This window comes from Chiloscyllium punctatum, chromosome 38 (genome assembly GCF_047496795.1).
Source record: "Chiloscyllium punctatum isolate Juve2018m chromosome 38, sChiPun1.3, whole genome shotgun sequence".
Taxonomy (NCBI): Eukaryota; Metazoa; Chordata; class Chondrichthyes; order Orectolobiformes; family Hemiscylliidae; genus Chiloscyllium; species Chiloscyllium punctatum.
This window is the reverse complement of record NC_092776.1, coordinates 51,282,743-51,309,818: the sequence shown is the minus strand read 5'-3', so window position 1 is coordinate 51,309,818 and position 27,076 is coordinate 51,282,743. Positions and strand designations below refer to the sequence as shown.

At 39.7% G+C, this 27,076-nt stretch overlaps 1 protein-coding gene across 1 annotated transcript in view; it reads left to right on the top strand.

Annotated features, from left to right (window-relative positions):
• The window catches only part of pcdh15b (protocadherin-related 15b), a 1,519,471-nt gene that overhangs the window by 763,284 nt on the left and 729,111 nt on the right, over positions 1-27,076 (top strand). The window contains exons 6-7 of the mRNA XM_072557866.1: positions 6,612-6,721; positions 11,096-11,116. Of these exons, the coding sequence (XP_072413967.1) occupies positions 6,640-6,721; positions 11,096-11,116 (103 nt within the window). The 5' untranslated portion in view covers positions 6,612-6,639. The remainder of the gene's footprint in view (positions 1-6,611; positions 6,722-11,095; positions 11,117-27,076) is intronic.

Here is a 27,076-nt window from a genome sequence, read left to right as displayed (position 1 = left end):
AGATAAAGCTGAAGCTTTTGCAACAAGCTTTAGCCAGAAGTGTTGAGTGGATGATCCATCTCGGCCTCCTCAAGTGGTTCCCTGCATTACAGATATCAGTCTTCAACCAATTCGATTCACTTGACATGATATTAAGACACAATTAGAAATACTGGATATGGACACTGGAGACAAAGGCTACAGGCCCTGACAATATTCCAGCAATAACACTGAAGACTTGTGCTCCAGAACTTGCCAGTCCCCAGCCAAGCTATTCCCATTCAGATACAACACTAGCATCTACCTGACAATGTGGAAAATTGCCCAAATATATACTGTGCATTTTTTTAAAAAATCAAGAGAAATCCAATCCAGCCGATTACCACCCACCAACTTACCCTTGATCATCAGTAAAGCGATGGAAGATGTCACCAGCAGTGTTATCAAGCAGCACCTGCTCAGCAATCACCTGCTCAGTAATTCTCAGTTTGGGTTCGGCCAGAACCCCTCAGCACCTGACCTTGTTACAGCCTTGGTTCAAATATGGACAAAAGAGCTGAATTCAGAGGTGAGTAACAGCCCTTGACATCAAGGCTGCATTTGACCAAGTGTGGCATTTAGGAGCCCTGGCAAAACTGGAATCAATGGGTGTCGGGCAGCAAACTCTCAGGTGGTTAGTCATAGGAAGATGGTCATGGTTGTTGGAGGTCAGTCAACTCTGCTCCAGGGCATCTCTGCAAGAGTTCCTCAGGGTAGTGTCATAAGCCAAACCATCTTTAGCTGCTTCATGAATGACCTTCCCTCCAACATTAAGGTCAAAAGTGGGGATGTTCACCAATGATTGCATGATTTTCAGCACTATTCGCAACTTCTCAGGATCACTGAAGCAGCCCGTGTCCAAATGCAACAAGATCTCTACAATATCCAGGCTTGGGCTGACAAGTGGCAAATAACATTCATGCTGCACAAATGCCAGGCTATGACCATCACCAATAAGAGACGATCTAACCTACTGCCCCTTAGCATTCAATGGTATTACCATTTATGAATGCCCTACTATCAACATCTTTGGGATTATCATTGACCAGAAACTTGAGTGGACTCACCATATAAATACAATGACTACAACAGCAGGTCAGAGGCTAAGAATACTGCAGCAATTAACTTGCCTCCTTGCTCCCCAAAGCCTATTCACCATTTGCAAGGCACAAGTCAGGAGTATGATGGAATACTCCCCAATTCTCTGGATTAGGGCAGCCTCAACAACACTCCAAAAAGCTTAACACCATCCAAGACAAAACAACCCACTTGATTGGCACTAGATCCACAAGCATTCACTCCCACCACTGACACTCAGCAGCAGCAACATTTACTGTCTCCAACATGCACTGCAGAAATTCACCACAGATCTTTTGACATCACTTTCTAAACTCACAACCACTTCCATCAAGAAGGACAAGGGCAGCAGAGGCATGGGAACACCACCACCTTCAGGTTCCCTCCAAGACACTCACAATCCTGACTTGGAAACATATTACCAGTCCTTCACTGTTGCTGGGTGAAAGTCCTGGCATTACCTCCCGAATGGCATTGTGGGTCAACCCATAGCAGATGGATTGCAGTAGTTCAAGAAGACAGCTCACCACCACCTTCTCAAGGGCAACTAGGGAAGGCTAATAAACGCTGACTAGCCAGTGATGCTTACATCCCACAAATGAATAAATAATTTTTAAAAACATAAAGGTTTAGATGGATAAGAGTTTAAGTGTGTACAAGAAAATTTTCTGCTTCAGTATGTGGATGTACCTACTAGAGAAGATGCAAAACTTGACCGATTCTTGGGAAATAAGGCAGGGTGGGTGACTGATGTGGCAATGAGGGAGCATTTTGGGGCCAGCGACCATAATTCTATTAGATTTAAAATAGTGATGGAAGAGAATAGACCGAATCTAAAAGTTGAAGTTCTAAACTGAAGGAAGGCCAATTTTGACGGTATTAGACAAGAAATTCCATTAGCTGACTGGGGGCAGATGTTCGCAGGTAAAGGGATGGCTGGAAAATGGGAAGCCTTCAAAAATGAGATAACAAGAGTCAAGAGACTGTGTATTCCTGTTAGGGTGAAAGGAAAAGGTGTTAGGTGGAAGGAATGCTAAATGACTACAGAAATTGAGGTTTTCATTAAAGAAAAGAAAGAAGCATAGGTCAAGTATAGACAGCAGAGATTGAGTGAATCCTTAGAGTATAAAGGTAGTATGAGTACACTTAAGATGAAAATCAGGAGGGCAAAAAAGGGACATGAGATAGCTTTAGTAAATAGAGTTCAGAACAATCCAAAGGGTTTTTGTAAATACATTAAAGACAAAAGGGTAACTAGGGATAGAATAGGGCCCCTCAAAGATGAGCAAGAAGGAGCTGCAGAAGATGGGGGAAATAATAAATGAGTATTTCGCATCAGTGTTTATTGTGGAGAAGCACATGGAAGACATAGAATGTGGGGAACTAGATGGTGAAAACTTGAAAAATGTCCAGAATACAGAGGAGGAGGTGCTGGATGTCTTGAAATGCATAAAAGTGGATAAATCACCAGGACCTGATCAGGTTAAACCTAGAACTCGGTGGGAAGCTAGGGAAGTGATTGCTGGGCCCCTTGCTGAGATGTTTGTATCATCGATAGTCACAGGTAAGGGTGGAGGATAGCTGACATGGTGCCACTGTTTATGAAAGGTGGTAAGGAAAAGCCAAGGAACTATGGACCGGTGAGCCTCATGTCAGTTGTGGGCAAGTTGTTGGAGGGAATCCTGAGGGACAAGATTTACATGTATTTGGAAAAGCAAGGACTGATTAGTTATAGTCAACATGGCTTTCGGCATGGGAAATCATGCCTCATAAACTTGATTGAGTTTTTTGAAGAAGTAGCAAAGAGGATTGATGAGGGCAGAGCGGTAGACATGATCTATATGGAATTCAATGAGGCATTTGACAAGGTTCCCTATGGGAGACTGGTTAGCAAGGTTAGATCTCATGGAATACAGGGAGAACTAGCCATTTGGATACAGAACTGGCTCAAAGGTAGAAGACAGAGGGTGGTGGTTGAGGGTTCCTTTTCAGCCTGGAGGCCTCTGACCAGTGGTGTGCCAAAAGGATCAGTGCTGGGTCCACTGCTTTGCATCATTTATATAAATAATTTGTATGTGAATATGGGTAGTATAGTTAGTAAGTTTGCAGATGACACCAAAACTGGAGGTGTTGTGGACAGCGAAGAAGATTATCTCAGAGTGCAGATAGACCGATGGGCTAAGGAGTGGCAGAGGGAATTTTCTTTAGATAAATGTGACGTGCTGCATTTTGGGAAAGCAAATCAGAACAGGATGTATACATGTAATGACAAGGTCCTGGGAGTGTTGCTGAACAAAGAGACCTTGGAGTGCTGGTTCATAGTTCCTTGAAAGCAGAGTCACAGATAGATAGAATAGGGAGGAAGGCGTTTGGTATGCTTTCCTTTATTGGTCAGAGCATTGAGTATAGGAGTTTGGAGGTCATGTTGCAGCTGTAAAGGACATTAGTTTGGCCACTTTTGGAATATTGTGTGCAATTCTGGTTTCCTTCCTGCTGGAAGGATGTTATGAAACTTGAAAGGGTTCAGAAAAGATTTACAAGGATGTTGCCAGGGTTGCAGTATATGAGCCAGAAGGAGAAGCAGAATAGGCTGGGCCTGCTTTCCCTAGAGTGCTGACCTTTATAAAAACTTCTAAAATCATGAGGGGCATGGATGGGATAAATAGACAAGGTTTTTTCCCTGGATTGTGGTAATCCAGAACTAGAGAGCATTCCTTTAGGGTGCCTTTTCATGCAGAGGGTGGTGCATGTTTGGAATGAGCTGCCAGAGAAAGTAGTGGAGGTTAGTACAATTGCAATATTTAAAAGGCATCTGTATTGGTATATGAATAAGAAGGATTTAGAGGGATATGGGCAAAGTGCTAGCAAATGGAACTAGATTAGGTTAAGATATCTGGTTGGCATGGACGAGTTGGACCGAAAGATCTGTTTCCTAGTTGTACATCTCTATGACTCTATCAGATTCAGCCCAGTATATTTTGTTCTGGAACATGTCATTTTTTTCATAGGGATCAAGCTTTGGCAATTCCTTAAATTTACCAAAATAATTGCAGTACCAATGTTTTTTTGTTACCATATCTCATCCTATCTCTGCTGTTCTTTTATCTCTTGTTTGAATCTCTGGAATTCTGTTTCTCTCTCACCTCTGGATTTCTTCATCACTTTCACCATTTTAAGGACAATCTCATAAATTAATTATTGACTGAGGTTTTGTCACATCTTAATTTGACTCATCTACAACCATGTGTTCCTTTCCTTGTTTAGGTACTCTTTTACAAGGGGTATCCAGTCCACTTTCAGCATTAATCATTATACAAATGTAAATCGTTGATTTGCTGTTTCTTTGTCTAAGAATTCTTCATTATTGAAAGTTGGGGTAAACTAAGATCAAACATTTGTTCTTTATGTCGCCACTTAAAAGTACACTAGAAACAAGGACACTTTATTGTTACTTCACTACCTTCTGATCAATAATCTGAATCAAAACTACTAAATTACCTGAAATTAATTTGATTTCAATTGACAATTCCATTTTCAGATTTTTTTAGTACTTTATTGCTTTAAGAGCCTCTGCTTAAAATTCAGATGTAAAACTGAAAAAGAAATACTACCTTAAGCTTTATCCTTTGCCTAACATTTATTACATATTCATAACGAATCAGTACATAAATCTCGTCAATATTAATAGGATTTCAATGTTTTCAGCACACAAATTGTATTAAACAATCCAATTTTCTTCTCATGCCTTCTCAAAGATTGCAGTGTTGATTTTTTTTATTAAAGAAGACACATCACATAACACAATTGATCTTCAGTCTTTTCTGAAAGCATTCTGAAAAGTAAAATTTGATTATAAACTGTTGTTTGGTAACAAATAACTTGAATATTACTGCAAGTGGAGACCTATTGCTCACATATTGCTGAAGCTTTAAGGGTGGCATCCATCAGGACAAATGCAAGGAAGCCCCATTTCAAATATTTATAGCAATTTGCACAACAGGAGAAAAGTGTACAGATTGGCTGTCAGGATGACTGACTGGCCAAAGCATTGTCACGGAGTAAGCAATAGGGAACTACAGACTCCCAAAGTCCCGACCAATTGGAAAAGAAAATGGCACAAGGCTTGAACATGTTCCTTTTGCTCTGTAATGGCTGAGAAGGAACCTTGTTGTTGAGGTGCCCTCTCAGTTACTTGCCTTAAACTGCATTTTGGTGCTTACCTGAAGCTGGAAGGCTTCTGAATGGCCCTTTGACTTTGAGAGTCCTCTTGCCCTCTTAATTAGACAGGAATTCCATCTCTACTCCAGTTAAGCTCCCACCCACATGAAAATCTTGACTTTACTCAGACTCCAACCTCCATTGCTGAGATGGGTTTCTGACCAGCATTCAAACTTGTCCTGTTTCTCACGTCCTTAGCAAAAATTCTAGCCTAACTTTGCAAACTTCTGTGGTTGATCGCATTCATTCTTCTGAATCCAAGAGAGTCAATCACAAAATTGACTCTCAAACCAAGTTTGAATGGGATTTAAATCCCTTCAGGGCTCCTGGAAATGGCTGCAATGGGGTTGTCAACAACTCTGTAACTGGTGGATAGACCCATCATTTTAGCAGTTAAATTCAAAGACTCTTCCTCAACTTGGGTGCAGAGGCCAGGCTGGCACAGCAGTGCAACGAATGAGAGCTCATTACGATTGGGCTGTCTTTTCGATGAGAAAACAAGGAGAGATCCTGCTTGGCCTTTCACTCAAGGACAGAGAGAGAAAATATGTCCCCAATTTGACTACTGGCCTGGGCACCTGACCTGACCTTAGAACAATGGATCTGATTGTTGGGCCCTGATGTACCCCCATTATTCTGAATCCTGATTTCAGCCAGAAATTAATATTATGAATTTTGTATTTACTGGCTTTTAGAATAAGGAGAATGTTTTTGCCATACATATGGCTTCTGATGGCATATATTTCTAAAGATATAATTGTTCAATACATGGCGTACGATTACTACTCACTGTACATAAGGTTGCAGATTTTTGATTTGTAGAAGACTTGGTCTGTTATTGAAATCCATCCATTGATGACAAGGCTAAAGTGCTGGATATAATTATTTTCAATATCTCTATGCTGGAGATACACATTAATAGTTGTGAAAATCCTGATATATTGCAGCCTAGATTTGCTAATTTTATTTTTTAACACCATTAATGACCTGTTTATTTTCAACATTTTAACTGTTGTCATTGTTTTAAGAGGATCCATAAAATTACGTTTCTGTGGCTTCACTTACAACGTGTAATTTGTATTGGTGCCATTGGGGACTGGAGGTTGCAGAATAGTCATAGTAGACAATCATGGGAATGAAGACTATAATTTTCTACTTATTTTACTCCATAGAGTATGAATCATAAATGCACTCGAATCTGCTTTTTAGTAAATTGGAAAAGAGCATTCAAAACATGGTTGTCAATTTCACTGGCTATTGAATAGTTTTTAACTGAGGATTTGCTTTTTCTATTTCAGATTTATGTAAGTTGAAGATTGAAGGAAGATGACTTCTTTGCCATGGCTCTTCACATGGTTGACTATGGGATTCAAAATAGTTACCTTGACAACAGCCCAAGATCCTGAAGGTGAGATAATTTAATTATAAATAGGTGAAATAATGAGACTTTATAAGTTAAAGATCTACTTGATGCTATTAATTTTAAGCATTCAATTATTTAGAATTAAACTTTGGAACATTTATTAATCCTTTTATTAAACACTGAAATCATTTTATTTGATCTCATTTTGATCAACTTGCAAAAAAACTTTTCAAAAAAACTCAATCTTCAGTTCTTACTCAGGTCCATTTGTTTTATACACATTCCTTTTTGCTACAAATTGCTCTGTTTCAACTAAGAAACACTTCTAGCAGTAGATTATTGTATGAGCTGAACAGAAAACATCCTGAAAAACATGAACAGAGTCAAGGGTAGGAATTTAACTGTCACAATGATGGGACCATCTATCATAGAATCATTGTATCCATACAATGTGGAAGCAGGACATTTGGCCCATCAAGTCCACACTGAACTTCTGAAGAGCATCCCACTCAGACCCTTTCCCTGTGACCCTGCATTTCCCATGGCTAATTCCATGCACATCCCTGGACACTACAGAGCAATTTAGCATAGCCAATCTAGCCTGAACATCTTTGGACTGTGGAATGAAAGTGGAATGCCCGGCAAAAACTGGCACAGACACAGAGAGAATGTATAAACTCCACACAGACCATCACCCGAGGGTGGAATCAAACTCAGGTTCGAGGCTCTGTGAGACGGCAGTGCTAACCACACAGAGCAGTGGCCACCTCCTATAATACAGTCAACCCCAGAAGAAGAATTGTTAGTGGTATCTCAGAACTCAAAAAAGTTTGGGTCAAAGGATTGTTAGCTCCATTCAGTTAAGTGGGGAGAAAGGGTAATAGGTTTATAAAGCAAGGGGTTTTTCCAACTAAGGAAGGTCTTCACAACTAAACGTTCCTTTGTCAGACATGGAATGCCTGGGATGGAGGGAGGCAAGGAGGGACAGAAAGCTTCCCCCGCAATAGACTGATGGTCTATTGGTTTACGCATTTAGTGCAGTCCCTAACCCACCACTAGTTGATGAGCAATGGAACTATGAGACCCTCAAGTGATCTTAAGAGTATGAATTGGTCCCTGAGTAGAAAGGTGGCTCTTAACCCTTCTAACCCTGTTTTTAACTGGTGAGGTGGGATAGGGGTGTATTTGAAAGGCAACAAGTTCTCCATCCAAGCTTTCGCACCTTATTCTATACCTTCATCTGCCAGCCCTCAGCAGGTGTGAATTGTGCCCATGTACTTCAATGAAGGGACAAAATAGCAATAACACAATATTCAGAATGAATATAATTGGTTCCAATTGTAGATATCTACTTCAATTTCAATTGACAGAATTCTTTGTTTAAGTACTCACCAAAGTGGAACTAACATTAGTTATCATTCATTTGGATAGTTTTCATTTGCACATAAAGCATTTTTCTTCTATCTTCCTTTTATGAATCCACTGTTATGAGCAGGTGATAATTAATGAAATTATTTTCTGAAGTGTACACAAAGCCTTCAATTACAATTCTTCCTCATGCTATTCATGTTTCATAAACCATAAAATATAGTAACTGCAGATAAACAAATCTTACAAAAGGGATCAGTCAGCTCAACTGTCTAGACAGATGGTTTGTGATGAACAATGATACCAACAGTTTGCATTCAATTTTTATGCTGGCCGTGGTTACACTGAAGAACTCTCCTTCTCAAGATCTCACCTTGCCTGAGGGATAGTAACCCTCAGATTAAACCACCACTAGTCATCTTTCTATGGCCTGGTTATACTTTGACAACTTTACGTTTGCATTTAACAACGGAAAGTTTCCTTTTTTGGGTTAAATTCTAAGCTTCCACCAATTTCTCTGTGGGAGAAATGCTGTTCATTTATTAGTAATTGTAATTTTTCTTTTTGGTGTTTTGAAATTGTGAGAAGGATTTTTGAGGGAATATTCCATTTCCCTTTATTTATCTCCCCCCCACCCCCCCACCCCAACCCCCACCCTGTGATTCCTCATTTATATTGTATGTCAATCTAGGTGCTAGGTAATTTTTGCTTTGCTTTAAAAAGGTTTCAAGTTATATCATTCCTGTTGTCAACTCTAGTCTTGATTAGCTCAAGTACATTTCAATTCGTCAAACTATGGAGATTTTATTATCCTGTCAGCAGATTTTGTTGCCTCTGATATTACTTACCAGGCTACTGTGAGAGGTTTTAGCATTTTCCTTTCAACATGGCTTTTAGAAACATATATGATCTGCACAACTGTCCTAAAAATGCTTCTGAGTTTATTATCAATACTGAGAGAGTGCCATTGGTTCTTCAACCGTGATTCCAGATGTTTCTGTGTTAGATGCAACTTTCGACTCTGTTCCTAAAAAACAAAACTGAACCTAAAAAATTCACCATTCCAGACCAAAAAATAAATTTTAGCTTTAATATTGATCCTTTCATCAAGGCAGCAAATATCTGCATGTTTCAGGTAGCTGCGAGTACACAATCAAACGGCCCATGGCATGATGAACTCATCTCTTTCAAATTATAGAGATTTATAATTCAAAAACATTAAAGTGTAGTGTTCCCATTGTTTAATTCCACCTTGATCTTGTTTGACATGAAGCTTCCTCATTGGAGACAAGAAGGATCTTTAAGTGTTACTATTGGGCAAAGTTGTCTTGAGGCTTCACGAATCTCATCAGTGGGTTACTACCACTTTACGATCCCTTCATATAAATTCCTAGCAAGCCATAAACCAGCCAGCACACCACCTCCCTCACTCAATATACGGCCCCAAACAGTCCTTCCAGGTGAAACAGAGGTTAACCTGCCTGTCCTCCAACCAAATAAACTGTATGCTGTGCTCCCAAAGTGGTCTTTTCTACATCAGGAAGACCAAACATAAACTCAGACAATGTTTTGCCAAACATCTCAGCTGGACCCATAAGGGCCAGTCTGCTCTCCTAGTCACCGCCCATTTAAATTCCCTTCCCACTCCCTCTCTGACATGTCCACCCTTGGACTCCTCCATTGCCACAGTGAATCAGACCACAAGTTAGAGAAACAACATCTCATCTTCCATCTGGGCAGCTTGCAGCCCAGAGGACTCAAAAGCGAGTTCTCCCATTTCAAATAACCTTCCCATCCATCCCCCAGCTCCATTTCCAGCCCCACCTCCTTCCTTCCATCCCTCCAACCGAGCCTTCATTCCAGTTACCAATTGGATTCATTCCTTCCATTGACCAACCAGGTTGTACCCACCACCTGTATTCACTTATCACTCACCACTCTGCCCCTGTCCCTACCCATAACCATTCTCTTCCCCCACCCCAAAATCTTTATCTGCAGCTCCCCTGCCCGCACTTCCATTCCTGAAGAAGGATTATACCCAAAATGTCGACTTCTCCAATTCCTGATGCTGCCTGGCTTGCTGTGTTCGTCCTACATCCTACTTGACTACAAACCTATTGGGCAGTAACTTCAAGCTTTCCCATGAATTAGCTCCCTCAGGTGATTTGTCTGCATGGTGAGCTACTCCACACCATGTCTACTTCAGTGTCCGTCTTGACTCCATATTTATTATCACTAGGAACACAAGATTCCACACTCTGAGCATCAGTTAATGCCTTTGCTTCAGCTTTAGGTTATTTGAAACTGTGGCTTTATTTGAAACCTCAGTCAATATTGAGGATGCTGTGTGTAACCATCCAGATACAGCATGAAGACATTAGTGTTGCTTTGTGTCAATCTACAAAGACAGCCTGGGTCTTGATTCAGATGCCAACGACCTTATATTTACAATATTTCACAGATATTGTGAAGGTCATGCAACATACTTGATGAAACAACAAATATGCTGGCTAATTTATTCAGCACCTTTCTTTGTCATCTGTTGGACCAAATGCATTTATGAAAATTAACAGTAGAAACATCTATGCAGGAAAAGAGCAGAAGGGGTTTGAAAAATGGATGTCCGCACAAAATGTTATTTCTAGTCAAACAATGTCTTGGTAAGAGAATCTGTTTTGTGTGTGGAAATTAAAGCAAAAAAATGAGGAAGATCATATTGAAGATTAATGATTCACTTCGTAGCTTAAATCCTATATATAAATCCAAAGCTTAAACGCTGCATTAGAACTGAAAGGCTTATATGAAGGCATCTCCATATAAATCATGAGTTTTGATGCAATATTAAAATTTTGGATTTAAACTACAAGTCAAACACCTCTGTGAGATAGCACATACTGTTTAGTTTTTCATGATTATATATTTCCTTTTACTTTTCAACTACTGTGCTCTGTTGGAGGTGTGGAAAATGTAGCATACTTTGTTCTTTTTATGACCTCATTGCTGTCAGTTCATTAACATCTAATTGAACTCTGCATGCTGCTTTTTTTCTAGATGATTTCTTTGACGCTCATGGTATGTACATGGCTAAAATTTCTTCTGCTTTCATTCTGTTTGCATTACGATAGATTTAACCAGTTTATTTAATTTTTCAGTACTCTAAATAAAGCATAGGCAAGCATTCTAATTCTCAACTTGCTGATACCGAATGACTATAATCAATGTGTGGTTTAATTTATATTTTTCCCAGCAGTGCCAGTTAATACAGACGAAATTTTCAAGTTTTGAAACCAAATTATTTCTGAACGTTTGTCTAATATTTAGCCATCATTCAAAATTTGATATGATAAGGCATGCCAAATGAAATTGCATAATGTTTATAAAATTTCATTACTTCTTTGTACTTTATGAATTTTTGTAGTTTGTTAGAGTTTACTCCATGATGCAGTTTTTCTTTTCCATGTCTTTAATATGTGCTAATTGCACTTGAGAAAATTATGTTACCAACACCAGTGCTCCACCTGCTCTTTATATTTTAAGGAAATGAAGCATTGTTTTCTGGGGACCTGAATAATCCAAGTTGTTATTAGAAATAGCATGAGTTAAGAGCTGCCTTCCCCAGTCAATATTTTGTGTAAGTGTTTTGAAGCATTCGTTGGGAATTGTCTGCTGATCAGATCCATATATTTATGATGTTATGCAATGATCATCGGTAACTATGTGTATTTGTGTGTGTACATTCAGGATCACATTGAATGTTAATTACACTAACTCTCCCGTATTTGAGAGGGATCAGGCAATTCAGGGGACTTGCCTTTTTCTGCTATTTCCACATTTTCTGCTAGGAAGATAGCTGCAATGGTGGGCTTGGTTTACATCAAGTCGCCCACTCCACAAAAATTATGCTGGATAGGAGCAAGGGGAAATGTCTGTACTAAATTCACTATAACACAGTCCCCTAGTTTAAAATCTGCCACAGGTTTTAATCAGAGGATTTCATGAGAATTTACAAGTATTATAATGGAATCTGGAAAATCAGAGCACCAATTACTGTTCAACAGTAATACAGCAATCTCACTATTCTGGTGTTTCCTTGTATGTTGACTGACCTATGTTATGGCCTTAGGGTCCTGCAACACTTTATTTTTTTTAAAATAATAGCACTGTTGCCTCACAGCGCCAGAGACCCGGGTTCAATTCCCGCCTCAAGTGACTGACTGATGTGGAGTTTGCACGTTCTCCCCGTGTCTGCGTGGGTTTCCTCTGGGTGCTCTGGTTTCCTCCCACAGTCCAAAGATGTGCAGGTCAGGTGAATTGGCCATGCTAAATTGCCCGTAGTGTTAGGCAAGGGGTAGATGTAGGGGCATGGGTGGGTTGCGCTTCGGCGGGGCGGTGTGGACTTGTTGGGCCGAAGGGCCTGTTTCCACACTGTAAATAATCTAATCTAATCTAATCTAAAAATTCTCATTCTTGCTTTCAAATCCTTGCATGGCCTCAGCTTTCCTATCTCTGTCATCCTTTCTCCCTACAACCTTCTGAAATATCACTGTGTCTCCACTTTAGGCATCCTGCTCATCCTGATTTTAAGTATTCGATCATTGCTTGCTGACCCTTTGTTTGCTTAGGTTCTAAGCTTTTGAATTCCATTCCTAAACCTCTGTATATCTACTTTTCTCCTTTTTTTCCCCTAAGATGCTCTTCAAAACATTTTTTTGTCACGTATCCTAAAATCTCTACATTACTGTATCTCAAAACCTGTTTGATAATATTTCTGTGAAGTGCCTGGAATTACTCTTTTCTGTCAATGCTGTTGTATAAATTGAACTTACTGTCGTTATTCTTCAATAGGTTGGCTAGTTTCTGAATATTTTTCAAATCCTTTTCTAGGATTCTTTAGAAGTTCTAGCGAGAGACTTTTAATACTGGTAGGAGTGTGACTGCATCTTCAAATAATTCAAAAATTGATTCAAGTATAAACTACCCCTTTTAAAATTCAGTCTGACTGACTGACCTTTTTTTCTCTGTTACATCTATAAGTAAAGTTTTCACTTTCTTTCCTACAACTGATTTGAGCTAACTGGTCTACGTTTCCCTGGCTTTGATCTAACTTCCTTTTTTGAAGATTATTCCCTTCATGGGTACATTTACAGGAAGGTTGTTGGGATGAGGGGATGGAGAGTGAGCAAAACTGGAGAGGGGATATTGTGTGACATTTCAGACCACTTATCTCATAGCAAATAAAACAGTAGATAAAGGGTACTACAGTGGATGACATTCACATGGACTTACAAATGGCCTTTAACAAAAATGCTGCATGGTGGCTTAGAAATAAGGTTGGAACATTCATGAGGAAAACAGCTACTCCTAGCAAAGTACAAGTGTGAATAGGTTGTGATTTGAAGGTATCTGGGACACAGATTCACAAATCTTTTTGAAATAGTAGTACAGGTTAACAAGGCCATGGAAACTAAAATAAAAGTCCTCAGATAAATTTCTGGAGTCACAGAATTAAATGATAGAGAAGGTAAGTGATTTCCAAATTTCAAAAAGGATGTAGAAACACTGGAGAAATGAAAAGAGATCTACAAGGACAATACTATTTGTATCCTCCTAGTTTATCAGGAAAGTTGAGACTTGTATGGACATTGTATGGGCATCCCCTCACAGCCATCATGACACCCCTCCAATATTATTTACAGGCCATTTAGGAAGCATATGTTTGCATTGCAGGCACACAAGCAACTAGCACCGGTCTTGGACTGGATGGACAGAGTTGAAAATCACACAACACCAAGTTATAGTCCAACAGGTCTATTTGAAAATACAGGCTTTTGGAGCATTGCTCCTTCATCAGGTAGCTAGTGGGGCAGAGTTGAATTAACAGTAGTATTTAATTACTAAGTTGGAGATATATGTGGATTCTTAAAAGGGTCTGAGCAACATGGGCCATGGTGAGGTTTGTGACAACATCAGATTGGTGAGGCCTATCTTGACATTGGAAGCAACCGGTTGTATCTTTTAATTTTTCGCTGAGCAACATCAGTGTGTTTCTAAATAAGGGGTATTGAAGTTTGTTGGACACCTTATCAACAGCTCAACTCACCTCATCAACATTCAGCTTCCTGCATGCCAAACAACTACATGTTGAGAAATCCTGATTTAGTATTTGGAGCAGCTACTTGGTGGCTTCAGTTCACAGTTGGCCGTGAAGTCCATCCATGTTCCTCAGCACCCAACAGCATTGTAGGACATGATCCAATGCCATCAGTGGAACACACCTTACCGCGCACATTGGCATCCCCTCACAGCCGTCTGACACCCCTCCAATACTATTTACAGGCCATTTAGGAAACGTATATTTGCATTGCAGGCACACAAGCAACTAGCATTGAAAAGCTATGGAGGGGACACCTGGAGTGCAATGACAGGTCCTAGCTCATGGATTGGACCAAACGGCATCTTAGGAATGCTTGTATGTTTTCTTCATGTTTGCTTTTCCAAAAAGGCAGTGACCTAGTGTTATTATCACTGGACTGTTAATCCAGAGACCCAGTCAATATTCTGAGGACCTGAGTTTGAGACCCACCACGGGAAATGGTAGAATTTGAATTCAATAAAAATCTGGAATTAGGAGCCTAATGCTGACCATGAAACCACTGTCAGTTGTTGGAAAAACCCATCAGGAAAAAAACTGCCATCCTTACCTGGTCTGGCCTACATGTGACACCAGACCCACAGCAATGTGGTTGATTCTTAACTGCTCTATGGACAATTAGGGATGGTTAGTAAATGCTGACCTAGCCAACAATGCCCTCCTCCTGTGAATGAATTTTTAAAAAAAGATCTACCTCTATGCTTGTCACATTGTGCCTTGTTTTGCTTGCCATGCCATGCTATTGAAGGGAAAAATACACGAAGTGACACTTCTTTGCACATAGGCAAACGTGAATGTGCCTACGTGTCAAAGGTGATGCTGGCCAAACTATCAATGTTGTTTCAGTGATGTGGCAGATAACAGCATTAACTTAAAAGAAAGTGAATACTGGCCAGAAGTGCCCCCACCCTCTCCCCCGGGTACTGTACAGCACAGAGGACTCAACATTGAGTTCTCCAATTTCAAATGACCTCCCTCATTATCAGGGGCATAGTGCCCTTTTAAAGTTGGCATTTTTGCAAAGTATTTAGCGGTTATCCACTGAATGGCGAATCACTCAGTGCATGCCATGTGGTAGTTGGAGTGAGAATCAGATGTGAGGGATGCCATAGAGGCAAGGTGAATAGCTAATGAGATGCATTGGGTAAGGTACAGCAAGAAATCCTATCAGGCATTGCAGAGAGACTCCCTCAAAAAAACTCAATTTGCACTTAGCCAAAAGAAGCAAGATACAGCTCATTGTATTTCCCTTATGGGAGGGTCCAAAACAGCAGAGCCCATAAATCCAATAAGAAATTAAAGAGAATGTTATTTTCTTCAGCCTGCGAAATTTGGAATTCACTACAACTTGCTATTATTGAGGTAATTCACATTTAAATGCTAAGAATGTAAATACATGATGCGGGATGGCTAGTGTGTTTTTTTTGATAGTGTATGAGGAGGCTTACCTGAAGTTTAAACAACTTTTGGCCAGCTAGGTCTCTGCTATAAAATTCTATTCTGTTATCAGTGCTGTTCCATAAAATATCTATTTTGCATTCTTATAGTTTATCAAAGTAAATTTATTTGTGAAAATAGAATGGGAGCAACAAGTAAGTTGCATTTGTTTTGAGGTGATCTTTACCTCTCATAACTGTAGAATAATCAAAATGTTGATCATGTTAGAATAATCAGATTAATAAATTCTATGAGTAACAGACTAATGACAACTCAGGGATATTCATTGTAAAGATGCCCAAATGACATGGGAACAGACTGAACCTAATGTTTTGGAAATAGAGACATGCACCAAATATTTTTTGTAGTACAGTTTAAAAATTATCACTTATAATACCAACAAGAGTGCATCACCCAGTTTGAAAGGAAGATTTAACTACAATGGGATTGAGTGGCCTTACAAAGGTTTATAAATTATTTAATTCACTGTATTCCCAAGAATGTGTCCTTACAGTGCATGCTGATGGCTAAATAAGCATAGGTCTGATTATCTGAATATTAAAGTTATATTTTTCTGAAGTTGCATTTACATTAATTTGATTTTGATAATTGAGAGACAATTGTCCATAATAAATGTATACAAAGCTGATTTTGACTTGGATTATGACCAGGATTATTTGTTTCCTGGTGCAGTTCAAGAGGTTACCCTAAATTTCTACTGTTTCGAGGGCTTCCAACTTCTCACCTTTGGCGTAACATTTATGCGGTAATTGAAGGGGTACTGGGTTCCACAAACATCTCCTTAGACTGGACTCACTAAGGATCTCTAGTATTTGTTGATCAGAGATTCTTCCCTATAGTGAAATTTGAGATAAATTGTAGCTTGGGTTGAGGTTCTGGAAGTAGATTTGCTCGCTAAGTTGGAAGATTTATTTTCAGATGTTTCATCGCCATACAATGTAACATCTTGAGTGACCCTCCGGACGAAGCACTGCTGATGATTCCTGCTTTCTGTTTATATGTTTGAGTTTCTTTGGGTTGGTGATGTCATTTCTGTTCTTTTTCTCAGGGTGTGGTAAATCGGATCCAAGTCAATGTGTTTGTTGACAGAGTTCTGGTTAGAATGCCATGCTTCATTGAATTCTTGTGCATGTCTCTGTTTGGCTTGCCCTAGGATGGATGTGTTGTCCCAGTTGAAGTGGTGTCCTTCCTCAACTGTATGTCAGGATACTAGTGAGAGAGGGTCATTTACCACCCCCTGAGAAAAAGATCAGGAAATGACATCATCATAGGAAATGACATCACCACAGGAAATAACATCACTAACCCAAAGAAACCCAAACATATAAATAGAAAGCAGGAATCATCAGCAGTGTTTCATCTGGCGGTTCACTGAAGATGTTACCTAGTATGGTAATGCAATGTCTGAAAATGAACATTGTAGCTCAGCAAGCAAACCTACATCCATTTCTCCCTTCATTCAAAGGATTTGTGGAATAATTGTTCAGTTGGAGAGAGAGGCAGGTTTGGATTACACTGTTGAGGATACTTTGGCTACCTTCTACTCTCCAAGACTGTCCACCAAGTTATATATGTTGACTCTTCAAGCTGCTTACATGACTTCTCATCTCAGTTAAGCATGATTTAATTATGTTTCCTCAGTCAGAAGTACAATGTGTGTCTTTAAATCATATTCATCTATAGGTTTTACACTGCATATCTCATGTAATTATTGGAAACATGGGGACTTAGGGTAGCACAGTGGCTCAGAGGTTAGCACTACTGCCTCACAGCACCAGGGCCCCAGGTTCGATTCCTCTGTCGAGTGACTGTGTGGAGTTTGTACATTCTCCCCATGCCTGTATGGGTTTGACCCGGTTTCCTCCCAAAGTCCAAAGATGTGCAACTCAGGTGAATTGGCCATGCTAAGTTGTCCATAGTGTTAGGTGCGTTGGTCAGTGGGAAATGGGACTTGGGACTTGGTGGGTTACTCTTCGGAGGATCGGTGTGGATTTGTTGAGCCGAAGGGCCTGTTTCCACGCTGTAGGGAATTTACTCAGAGCAGTACTTTTATCCCTGTTTCTCATTCCGTTTTCTTCTCATATCCAACCTTCCTCTCCAACTTACCTGCCCTTGAAATTGATTTGTCTGTTCAACTCTATATGTGTATTCATTTTTAAAATATATATTTAATGATGTTGTTTCTCTTTCATTCTGAAACCTTGAAATGAATACAACAAGTGACCAATATTATGCAACTCCCCTCTTAATTTTGTCAACTTATTTAAATCTGAATCTATGCGCATGCAGTTGAACTTAGAATAGATGCTTAAGTAAATTCAATCTTCAGCATATACAAGTTTTGAATATGCCTCCTATCAAATTAAGTGAGGTTTATGGCATCTATTTTATTTATATTTTTCTCATGGGTTGGCAAGGTGAAAGATCATTGTAGAATTTCTTTGTTAGATACTTCTGACAGACTTACAAAACTGCTTTTTACAGGTGATAATTGAAATTAAATTTGATTAATTATGTTGGCCTTTTATGGACTTCATTCATTAATTTACCTAAGCAGCTGTGGTGTGTTATAGCTTTGTATGGTTGAGTGGTGGATTTCAAAGTCATTGATTAGAAAGGATAGTCCGAGATATTGATGTATCTCCCAACTAGGGAATCCCATTTAGTGTGCATTGCTTTAGATCTGCTTGTAATCCAGCAAATATTTAATTGGCTTGATGTTGTAGAGATTGTAATTCATCCTGCTTTGTGCCTTTTCTTTCAACTCCTCATTCATTATTATGAGCTGAGTAGAGGTATTCCCTAAAGTCCTCCTCATCTCAAAGATTGTATTCTCAAGTTTGGATTTAACCTGAGTTAGTTCTCCAACCTTTTTCTCTTGAACTTTCATTTTTTGCTCCACAGAAGACAGCTGAAACTTTAGCTTCATTAGTTCAGAAATAAAAGTGATATTTTCCATTCTTCTTTATGTTGCAAATACTACTTAGAATCATAGAATCCCTACAGTATAAAAGCTGGCTAATGAGTCCACACTTAATCTTACATAGAGCATCCCACCCAGCGTGACCCTCTATCCTATCCTTGTAACCCTGTATTTCCCATGGCTAATCCATCTAGCCTACACACCCCTGGACACTACAGGGAAATATATCATGGCCACTCCACCTAACCTGCACATCTTTGGACTGCAGGAAGAAACCAGAGCACCTGGAGGAAGCCCATCCAGACACGGAGCATGTGTAAACTCCGCACACATAGTCACCTGAGGGTAGAATTGAAGCTGAGTCCCTGGCACTGAGGCAGCAGTGCTAACCACTGAGCCACTGTGCTGCCCACTTCTCGAATATTCTTCTGTAATTTCAATTATACCTCTGTTATGTGTCTGTTACATCTATTATATCTCAGCTGTTTGACAGGTTTGATGCATTGTGAGTTGTGTAAGGTCATGGCATACTTATATAATATAATTGTTGGTCCAGAAGTGTTTAGAAATTTTTCCTTTATACCACAGAAGGGGCAGCATGGTGGTGCAGTGGTTAGCACTGCTGCCTCTCAGCACCAGGGATTCAGGTTCAATTCTAGCCTCGGGTGACTGTCTGTGTGGAGTTTGCACATTTCCCCATATCTGTGTGGGTTTCCTCTGGGTGCACCGGTTTCCTCTCACTATCCAAAGATGTGCAAAGTTAAAAATCACACAACACCAGGTTATAGTCCAACAGGTTTAATTGGAAGCACACTAGCTTTCAGAGCGATGCTCCTTCATCAGGTGATTGTCGCCTGATGATCACCTGATGAAGGAACGTCGCTCCGAAAGCTAGTGTGCTTCCAGTTAAACCTGTGGGACTATAACCTGATGTTGTGTGATTTTTAACTTTGTACACCCCAGTCCAACACCAGCATCTCTAAATCAAAGATGTGCAGGTTAGGTGAATTGTCATGCTAAATTGCTTAGAGTGCTCAAGATGTGTAGGTTAGGTGCATTACTCAGGGCTAAATGTAGGATAATAGGGGAGAGGAATGGGTCTGGGTGGGTTACTCTTTGGAGGTGTTGGTGTAGACTTGTTGGGTCTGTTTCTACACTGTGGGGATTCTATGATGATAGGGACTAGATTAGTGTTTACAAAGTTATGAGGGGCATAGATACAGAGGACATTTTCCACTTGGTAGACTGGTCAAGCTTTAAGCTAAGGAGCGGGAAGTTTGGAAGGGATTTGATGGAAATATTTTTCACCTAGGGCTGATGGTGGCTGGAAGTCAATGCCTAAGTGAATGGTAGAGTTGCCTTCAAGTCGTTTAAGAAATATTTAGGTGAACACTTTAAATACCAATGTATACAAGGCTTTGGGACAAGTGCTGGAAACTGAGACTAGAATAGATAGATACTTGATGCCCAGTGTGACATGATGGGCTGAATGGCCTTCTACTGTGGTGTAAAAGTTCTGTAATTCTCCTTGACTCTCTAACTATGGCATCCAATGCATTGATTATACTTGCTCTCCAGTATTATTGATCCTGCATGTGTGATTAATGAGCTATTGCATACTCAAAGTTTTATGTTTGTAGATTTGTCATGACTTCCCATGTCTGTTGGTACGTATTACTTTGAAGTTTGAAAAAACAGTACATTAACACTTGACCCTGTATTAATCTCTGCCAATGTTCAATGCTGACTACTTTACTAAGGGCAGATAATTTGACAATATGATGACAATGATGTCTTGTCAAGGTTAACAGCTTGAAAATTGTCGTTGCAACTCTTTGTCTCATCATGTACATCATTAGATTGTGATTTATTGATCACTTTGTGTATATGTTTCTGGTTAGATACAAGCTGGCCTTTATTGGAGCTTGCAGCTGCTCTTTTTGTGGAGTCTGTTTGAGTCAGTGCATGTTTCTTTAGAGCTGCGTCAAGCTTTGCTCGAGTACTTGCCTCTGCTAATACCATTTTATGTCACATATCTTGCAATATTGATGGCAATCGGGGTATTCCCTTGGTGCATGCAGAAGACCATACCTTCTACTGCTCTTGCTATTTTTGGCTGTTCTAATGTGTGTGTCAACTGTTGAGATGGTACTCTGGAGAAGTACAATTGATTGATCTTTGCAGATACTTGCATTTATCCTTCAGTAACTCTTCAATGCTCTAAATCTTCAGTTTGCCTAACAAATGTTTCTGGAAAGCTTCCATGGATGGATGTGATTGTTAACTCAACAACTCTGTTTGGTTACTCCTTATCTGAGAAATTACAAAATGAGCCATTGCATCTGTTCATGAAATGCTATAGGAATTCTCAAGGCTTCTGTCTAAATGACATGAATGCTAATTTGTATGGAAGTTTAATCTGATTTTGAATAATCTCCTCATGTGACCCAATCTTTTGGGATCTTTTAGCACTTTAGTTGATGTGCTAAATCTGTGTCAATTTTCATTCACAATATTTAAGAATATCTTGATGGCTCACTTTTCTGCATCAGATACTCCCAAATCTAGAAACTATAGATCTGAATGCTGTTTAAACATTTTAAGTTCTGTTAGGAGGTCTGCTGAATGCAAGTTAAACTGGATAATTCTATGGACACTGACAAGATTCTTTGGCCTTTCCTTGCTTGGTTTCAATCTGACACTGTGCTTTCCTTTGTTCCAATGAATTAAACTAGCCTCTCAGTAGCGATTTGTCTACTTACCAGGGAGAAGTGTTTTCAACACGTTTCACGCTGGAATGAGCAAAGCTATCAAGGATTGTCAGATGCGCTTTAGCACAATCTAAAAACTGTCAACCATCATTTCCACTGGTAGATTACCTTGCTTTCTGACTGTTCAAGAATGATTGGCCCGCATCAGCAATGTATATCCTACTTTTCACCATTTATGATAATCGTCTAATAATCCATTACCTGGCATGGATTGATAAGCTTTGTAAGTTAGTTTGTTGAAAACACTAAAACACATTATAAGGAAACATTTAAAAGATCATTGCAGAAAGCTAACTAAGATCTGTTTGTGCAACTTGTAAACTACAAAACAGACTAACTGTCAGGCAGAATTGCAAAACTGTAACTACACCAAATACATGGAGTCCCTAACGATGAACTTTTAAATGCAAGGTAATACATACAGCAACCCCTTACCTTTCTACCAGTCCTTCATGAGAGTGCTAAATCTAGCACCGAACTTTTATTTGGGAAGATCAATTTTTGCATTTCTTTTGACTTGCAACTTTCTTTGAAAATGCATATTTAAAAATTTGAAATGTTTGTTATATGTAAACAATATTTTTCAAGATCTGGATTTGGATTTCTTGTTTTAAAAAAAATGAAGTTTATCCTATTTGCAGAAAGTTATCACCTCCCAGAATTTTCAGTGGAAATATAAAAGTAGGGAAACTATTGGAGAACATTCTGAAGAAGTGCCGATAAACTGTGGACACTGTAAATTAGAAACAAGAACAGAAATTGCTGGGAAAGCTCACCAGGTCGGATAGCATTTGTGGAGAGAAATCAGAGTTAACATTTTGGATTGACTGACCTTTCCTCAGAACTTGACCCAAAAGGTTAATTCAGATTTCTCTCCATAGATGCTGCCAGACTTGATGAGCTTTTTGAACAATTTCTGTTTTTGATTCAGGAAAAGAGAATTAATTTCCACTTAGGCAAGTTTTGATCATGGATAGTCAGCATGGGAAGTCATGACAAAATTGATTGAATTTTTCAAGGAGGTGATCAGATGTGTATAGAACATAGAACAATACAGCGCAGAACAGGCCCTTCGGCCCTCGATGTTGCACCGACCTGTGAACTATCCCAAATTCATCCATGTGCTATTCTAAGGATTGTTTAAATCTCCCTAATGTGGCTGAGTTGACTACATTAGCAGTTAGGGCATTCCACACCCTTACCACTCTCTGCATAAGGGAAAAGAAGCTGTGGATCTACAAAAGACCAGAACTGGATGGACACAAGGTTTTCAGAAGGCTGTAGAAATCAGACGACATGGGAGGGTGCACTGGAACACTGTATTCAAGATTTGGGAAGTTTTAGTTTATATCATTATGAATGTAGTTTTTATGGATTTCAGCAAAGCCTTTGAAGTCCCACATGGACACTGATGATGAATGTAAAAATATCTGTGATTCAGGGTAACTTAGAATGTTGGATCTAAAACTGGCTTCGTGGCAGCAGACAGAGGATGATGGTAGAAGTTTGCTCATATCACTGGAGACCAGTGTCCAGTAGTTTATCACAATGATTATTGTTGTATCTCATATATTTGTGTTATATATCAATGGTGTATGATGAACAATTTGGTGGATGACACGAAAATTAGCCGGTTGTCATAGTGAGGAAGGAGGTCTTAGGTTGCAAGAAGATATAGACAGATTAGTCAGATGGATAGATCTGTGGCAGATGGAGTTCAACCCTAAATTTTGTAAGGTAATGCATTTAACTAAATTTTATAAAAAAAAAAAGACAAGGGAGTGCTCTCAATGAATGGGAGGACATTAAGAAGCTCAGAGGAACAGAGACGTATTTATCTGCAGATCCCTGAAGGTGGCAGGACAGGCTCAGAGGGTAGTTAAGGTGGTATATGGGAGACTTGCCTTTAGCAATTGAGGCATAGATTATAAGAGCAGAGAGTTTCTGTTGCAGCTGTGACCCAAAATTTGATTAGGCCACAGTTTGAGTATTGGGTCACCAATCTATAGAAGATATGTGATTGCACTGGAGAAGATGCCAAGGAGATTTACCTTGATGTCACCTGGTTTGAAGCATTTTAGCAGTGAGGACAAACTAAATAGACTGTGGTTGTTTTCTTCTGAACAGAGAAGGTTGAGGGGGACAAAATTAGAAATTGCTGGAAAACCTCTGCAAGTCTGGCAGCTTTTATGGCGAGAAATCCGAGTTAACATTTCAGGTCGAGTAACCCTTCCTCAGAAGGGTTTGAGGAAGGGTCTCTTGATCTGAAGTGTTAACTCGGATTTCTCTCCACAGCTACTGTCAGACCTGCAGAGCTTTTCCATCACTTTCTGTTTTTGTTTCTGATTTACAACATCTGCAGTTCTTTTGATTTTGAATAAGCTTGAGGGGGACCTGATTGAGATTTATAAGATCATGAGGGGCATGGACCAGGTGGATAGAAAGCAGCTGTTTCCTTTGATCAAAAGGTGAGTACAGTTTTGAGGAGGTTTAGAGGGCATGAGCGGAAGCCATTTTTCACTCAAAGGTGGTGGGAATCGGAAATGCTCTCCCTGGGACAGCAGTATGAAGAGGAAGCCTCACAATCTTTAAAAATTGCCTGGATGAACACTTAAAATGTCATAACATTCATGGTTATGGGCCAAGTGCTGGGAAGCATGAGTAGTGTGGACAAGTCAGGACAAACTTGATGGGCTGAAGGACCTCTTATGCGCTGTACGAATCATACACTTTGTATTGAAACATGTCAGTGTTATGCCTGTCTCTAGTCACTGTAGAAAAGGCTTATTTAAAGTTAGCTGTATCTTCTTTGGAAGATTTTGTTTCCTCTACTGTTTGGTCCAGTGCACATATATTCTATGTGGTGCTATTTGTTGCAATATCTGTTCGATTGACAGATGCATTGACTCCATTTATATTTATTACTGTCTCCTGAACAGTCTTTGAAAAGAATCAGTTTACAAATGTGTGTTCTAACAAAGAATTTGAACATTTTCTATGTGTTCTCAAGCTACTCTCCCTCACTCCTATACATTTATCAAGAATACATTTCCAGTGATGATTTCTTTCAGCATTGACTTCTTTCACTGAGGATAAATTCCACACACAACTCTGGGAACTAGGTGTGAGGTCAGTACGCAAGCTCTGATTAAAGCTCAAAACTTATTTGAGTTTATATGATCCTTGAGCCTTTTCCCTCAACAAAGACATCTCCATTTCATTAATGTCATGGATCTGGATCCAAGGCTGGTGCAATGTTCTGGGTGTAGCTGTTGAGAATTCAACAGAACATTCCTATTCAAGGCATAAGTCTTTAAGACACAATTTTTAGAATGTATTTAAATAAGACTGTGTCCGGGGAATGGCCTGTATGTTCAAATGGTCATTGCAACTGTAATTTTTTTAAACATACAGGATAGCTTGGTCATTGTAATATTGCAATAGATTGTCTGCTTGGTAACATTATAGGGAATTTTAGGATGATTGAACAAATTCTTCAGTGAATGCTTGACAGGTAGACACAGCATTGTTTTGCATCTTGTCCGCGACTATCAATCTCTGTAATAAAATCTGTAATGCTGTGGCTCCATGATTGATGTGGTTCCTGACTCAGCAACAACAGCTGCAAACTGGTTTCTCCAAGTGTGGTAATTGACCGGTTTTAACCAACAATATGCAGTGGTTGAAGATCTATGGAGTGACTTCAACAATCTCACAGTCTCAGCAGAGAATTTCTGTTCAGGGTGAAACAAGTTTAGCTCCAATTCTCGATCCTACATTTCTTAGAAACATAACCCTGTTGCATGCAAGCATTCTGTTTACCCAATCACTTAAATTTTTAGTTCATTGTCTGCACAAGTAGATTCTTCAATGAGATTTTTTTGTTTTAGTGGATCACTACCTTTATGTGGGCGGCTTGTGTACACCAATGATTCCTCGAGTCATGGCATCACGAGCTCCTTGCTGTTGGAAGGCCACCCATGGCAGGGGCAAAGTCCACAACAGCAGAACAGTTGAAGGAAGACTGCACAGCGCATTGCTTGTCAAGCTGGTACAAGGCTGCAGTGGCGAGATAATCTTGGCCATCATGATTCAACACATCACTAAAATCTGACAACCAACCAAGATTGAGTAGGCACTGATAGTGATCCAAGGTCCTCAAGTTAAAGTAACACACAGACCTATACCAGGGTAATTTTTCCAAGTCAATTGGTGATGACCACAATTATCGAAGGGACAAGGCTATGAACCTAGGAGTGTCCAGTGAAGAGTATGTACTAAGATGACAAATGGTTGAAAGTCTTTGCAAGCCAGTGTTGAGGAAGACTCACCAGTGTTGATGAAGAATTATGAAAACTAAAAGGGGTCATGAAATATGTTTTTAGCAAAAAAGATTAAGGAAAATCCGAAAGTCTTTTATTCATATATAAGGAGCAAGAGGGTAACAAGAGAAACTATTGGATAACTCAAGGACAAAGGAGGAAAATTTAATTGTGGAGAAAGAGGGTGAGATTCTTAACACATGCTTTACATCGTTATTCAGTGAGGAGAGGGATGTGATGAATGTTGAGGTTAGGGGTAGATTTTTGATTATTCTAGGTCAAGCTGGCATAAGGAGGGAACAAGTGTTGGGTATTCTAAAAGGCATAAAGGTGGAAAAATCCCCAAGTCCAGGTAGGATCCATTCCAGGGTAATGAGGGAAGCACAAGAGGAGAGAGCTGAGGCCTTAACAGATAACTTTGCAGCATTCTTGCACATGGGTGGGATCCTTGAGGACCGGAAAATTGCTGAAGTTGTCCCCTTGTTTAAAAAGGGTGGCAGGGATAATCCAGGTAGTTATAGACTGGTTAGCCTGATCTCAGTGGGAGGGAAGCTGCTAGAGAAGATACTGAGGGATAGAATTTGGAAGAAAATGGGATGATTAGTGATAGGCAACATGGTTTTGTGCAGGAAAGGTAATGTCTTAACAATTTAATGGAATTCTTTGAGGCGTTAAGGCAGCCTTTGTGTGGAGCCACAGGAGATGAGGGAGATACTAAATGAGTATTTTACATCAGTGTTTACTGTGGAAAAGGTCATGGAAGATATAGAATGTAGGGAAAAAGATGTGACATCTTGAAAAAATGTCCATGTTACAGAGGAGGAAGTGCTGGATGTCTCGAAATGCATAAAAGTGGATAAATCCCCAGGACCTGATCAGGTGTAGCCTAGAATTCTGGGGGAAGCTAGGGAAGCGATTGCTGGGCCTCTTGTTGAGATATTTGTATCATCGATAGTCACATGTGTGGGTGCAAATAGCTAACAGGTGCCATAAGTTAAGAAAAGTGGTAAGGACAAGCTAGGGAACTATAGACCAGTGAGCCTACCGTCAGTGGTGGGCAAGTTGTTGGAGGGAAGCCTGAGGGACAGAATGTCTTTGGAAAAGAAAGGACAGATTAGTGATAGTCAACATGGCTTTGTGCATAGGAAATCATGTCTCACAAACTTGATTGAGTTTTTTGAAGAAGTAACAAAGAGGATTGATGAGGGCAGAATGGTAGACATGAATTGTATGGACTTCAGTAAGGCGTTCAACAAGGTTCCCATGGGGAACTGGTTAGCAAGGTTAGATCTCATAGAATACAAGGCGAACTAGCCAGAACTGGCTTAAAGGTAGAGGACAGAGGGTGATGGTGGAGGGCTGTTTTTCAGACTGGAGGCCTGTGACCAGTGGAGTGTCATAAGGATC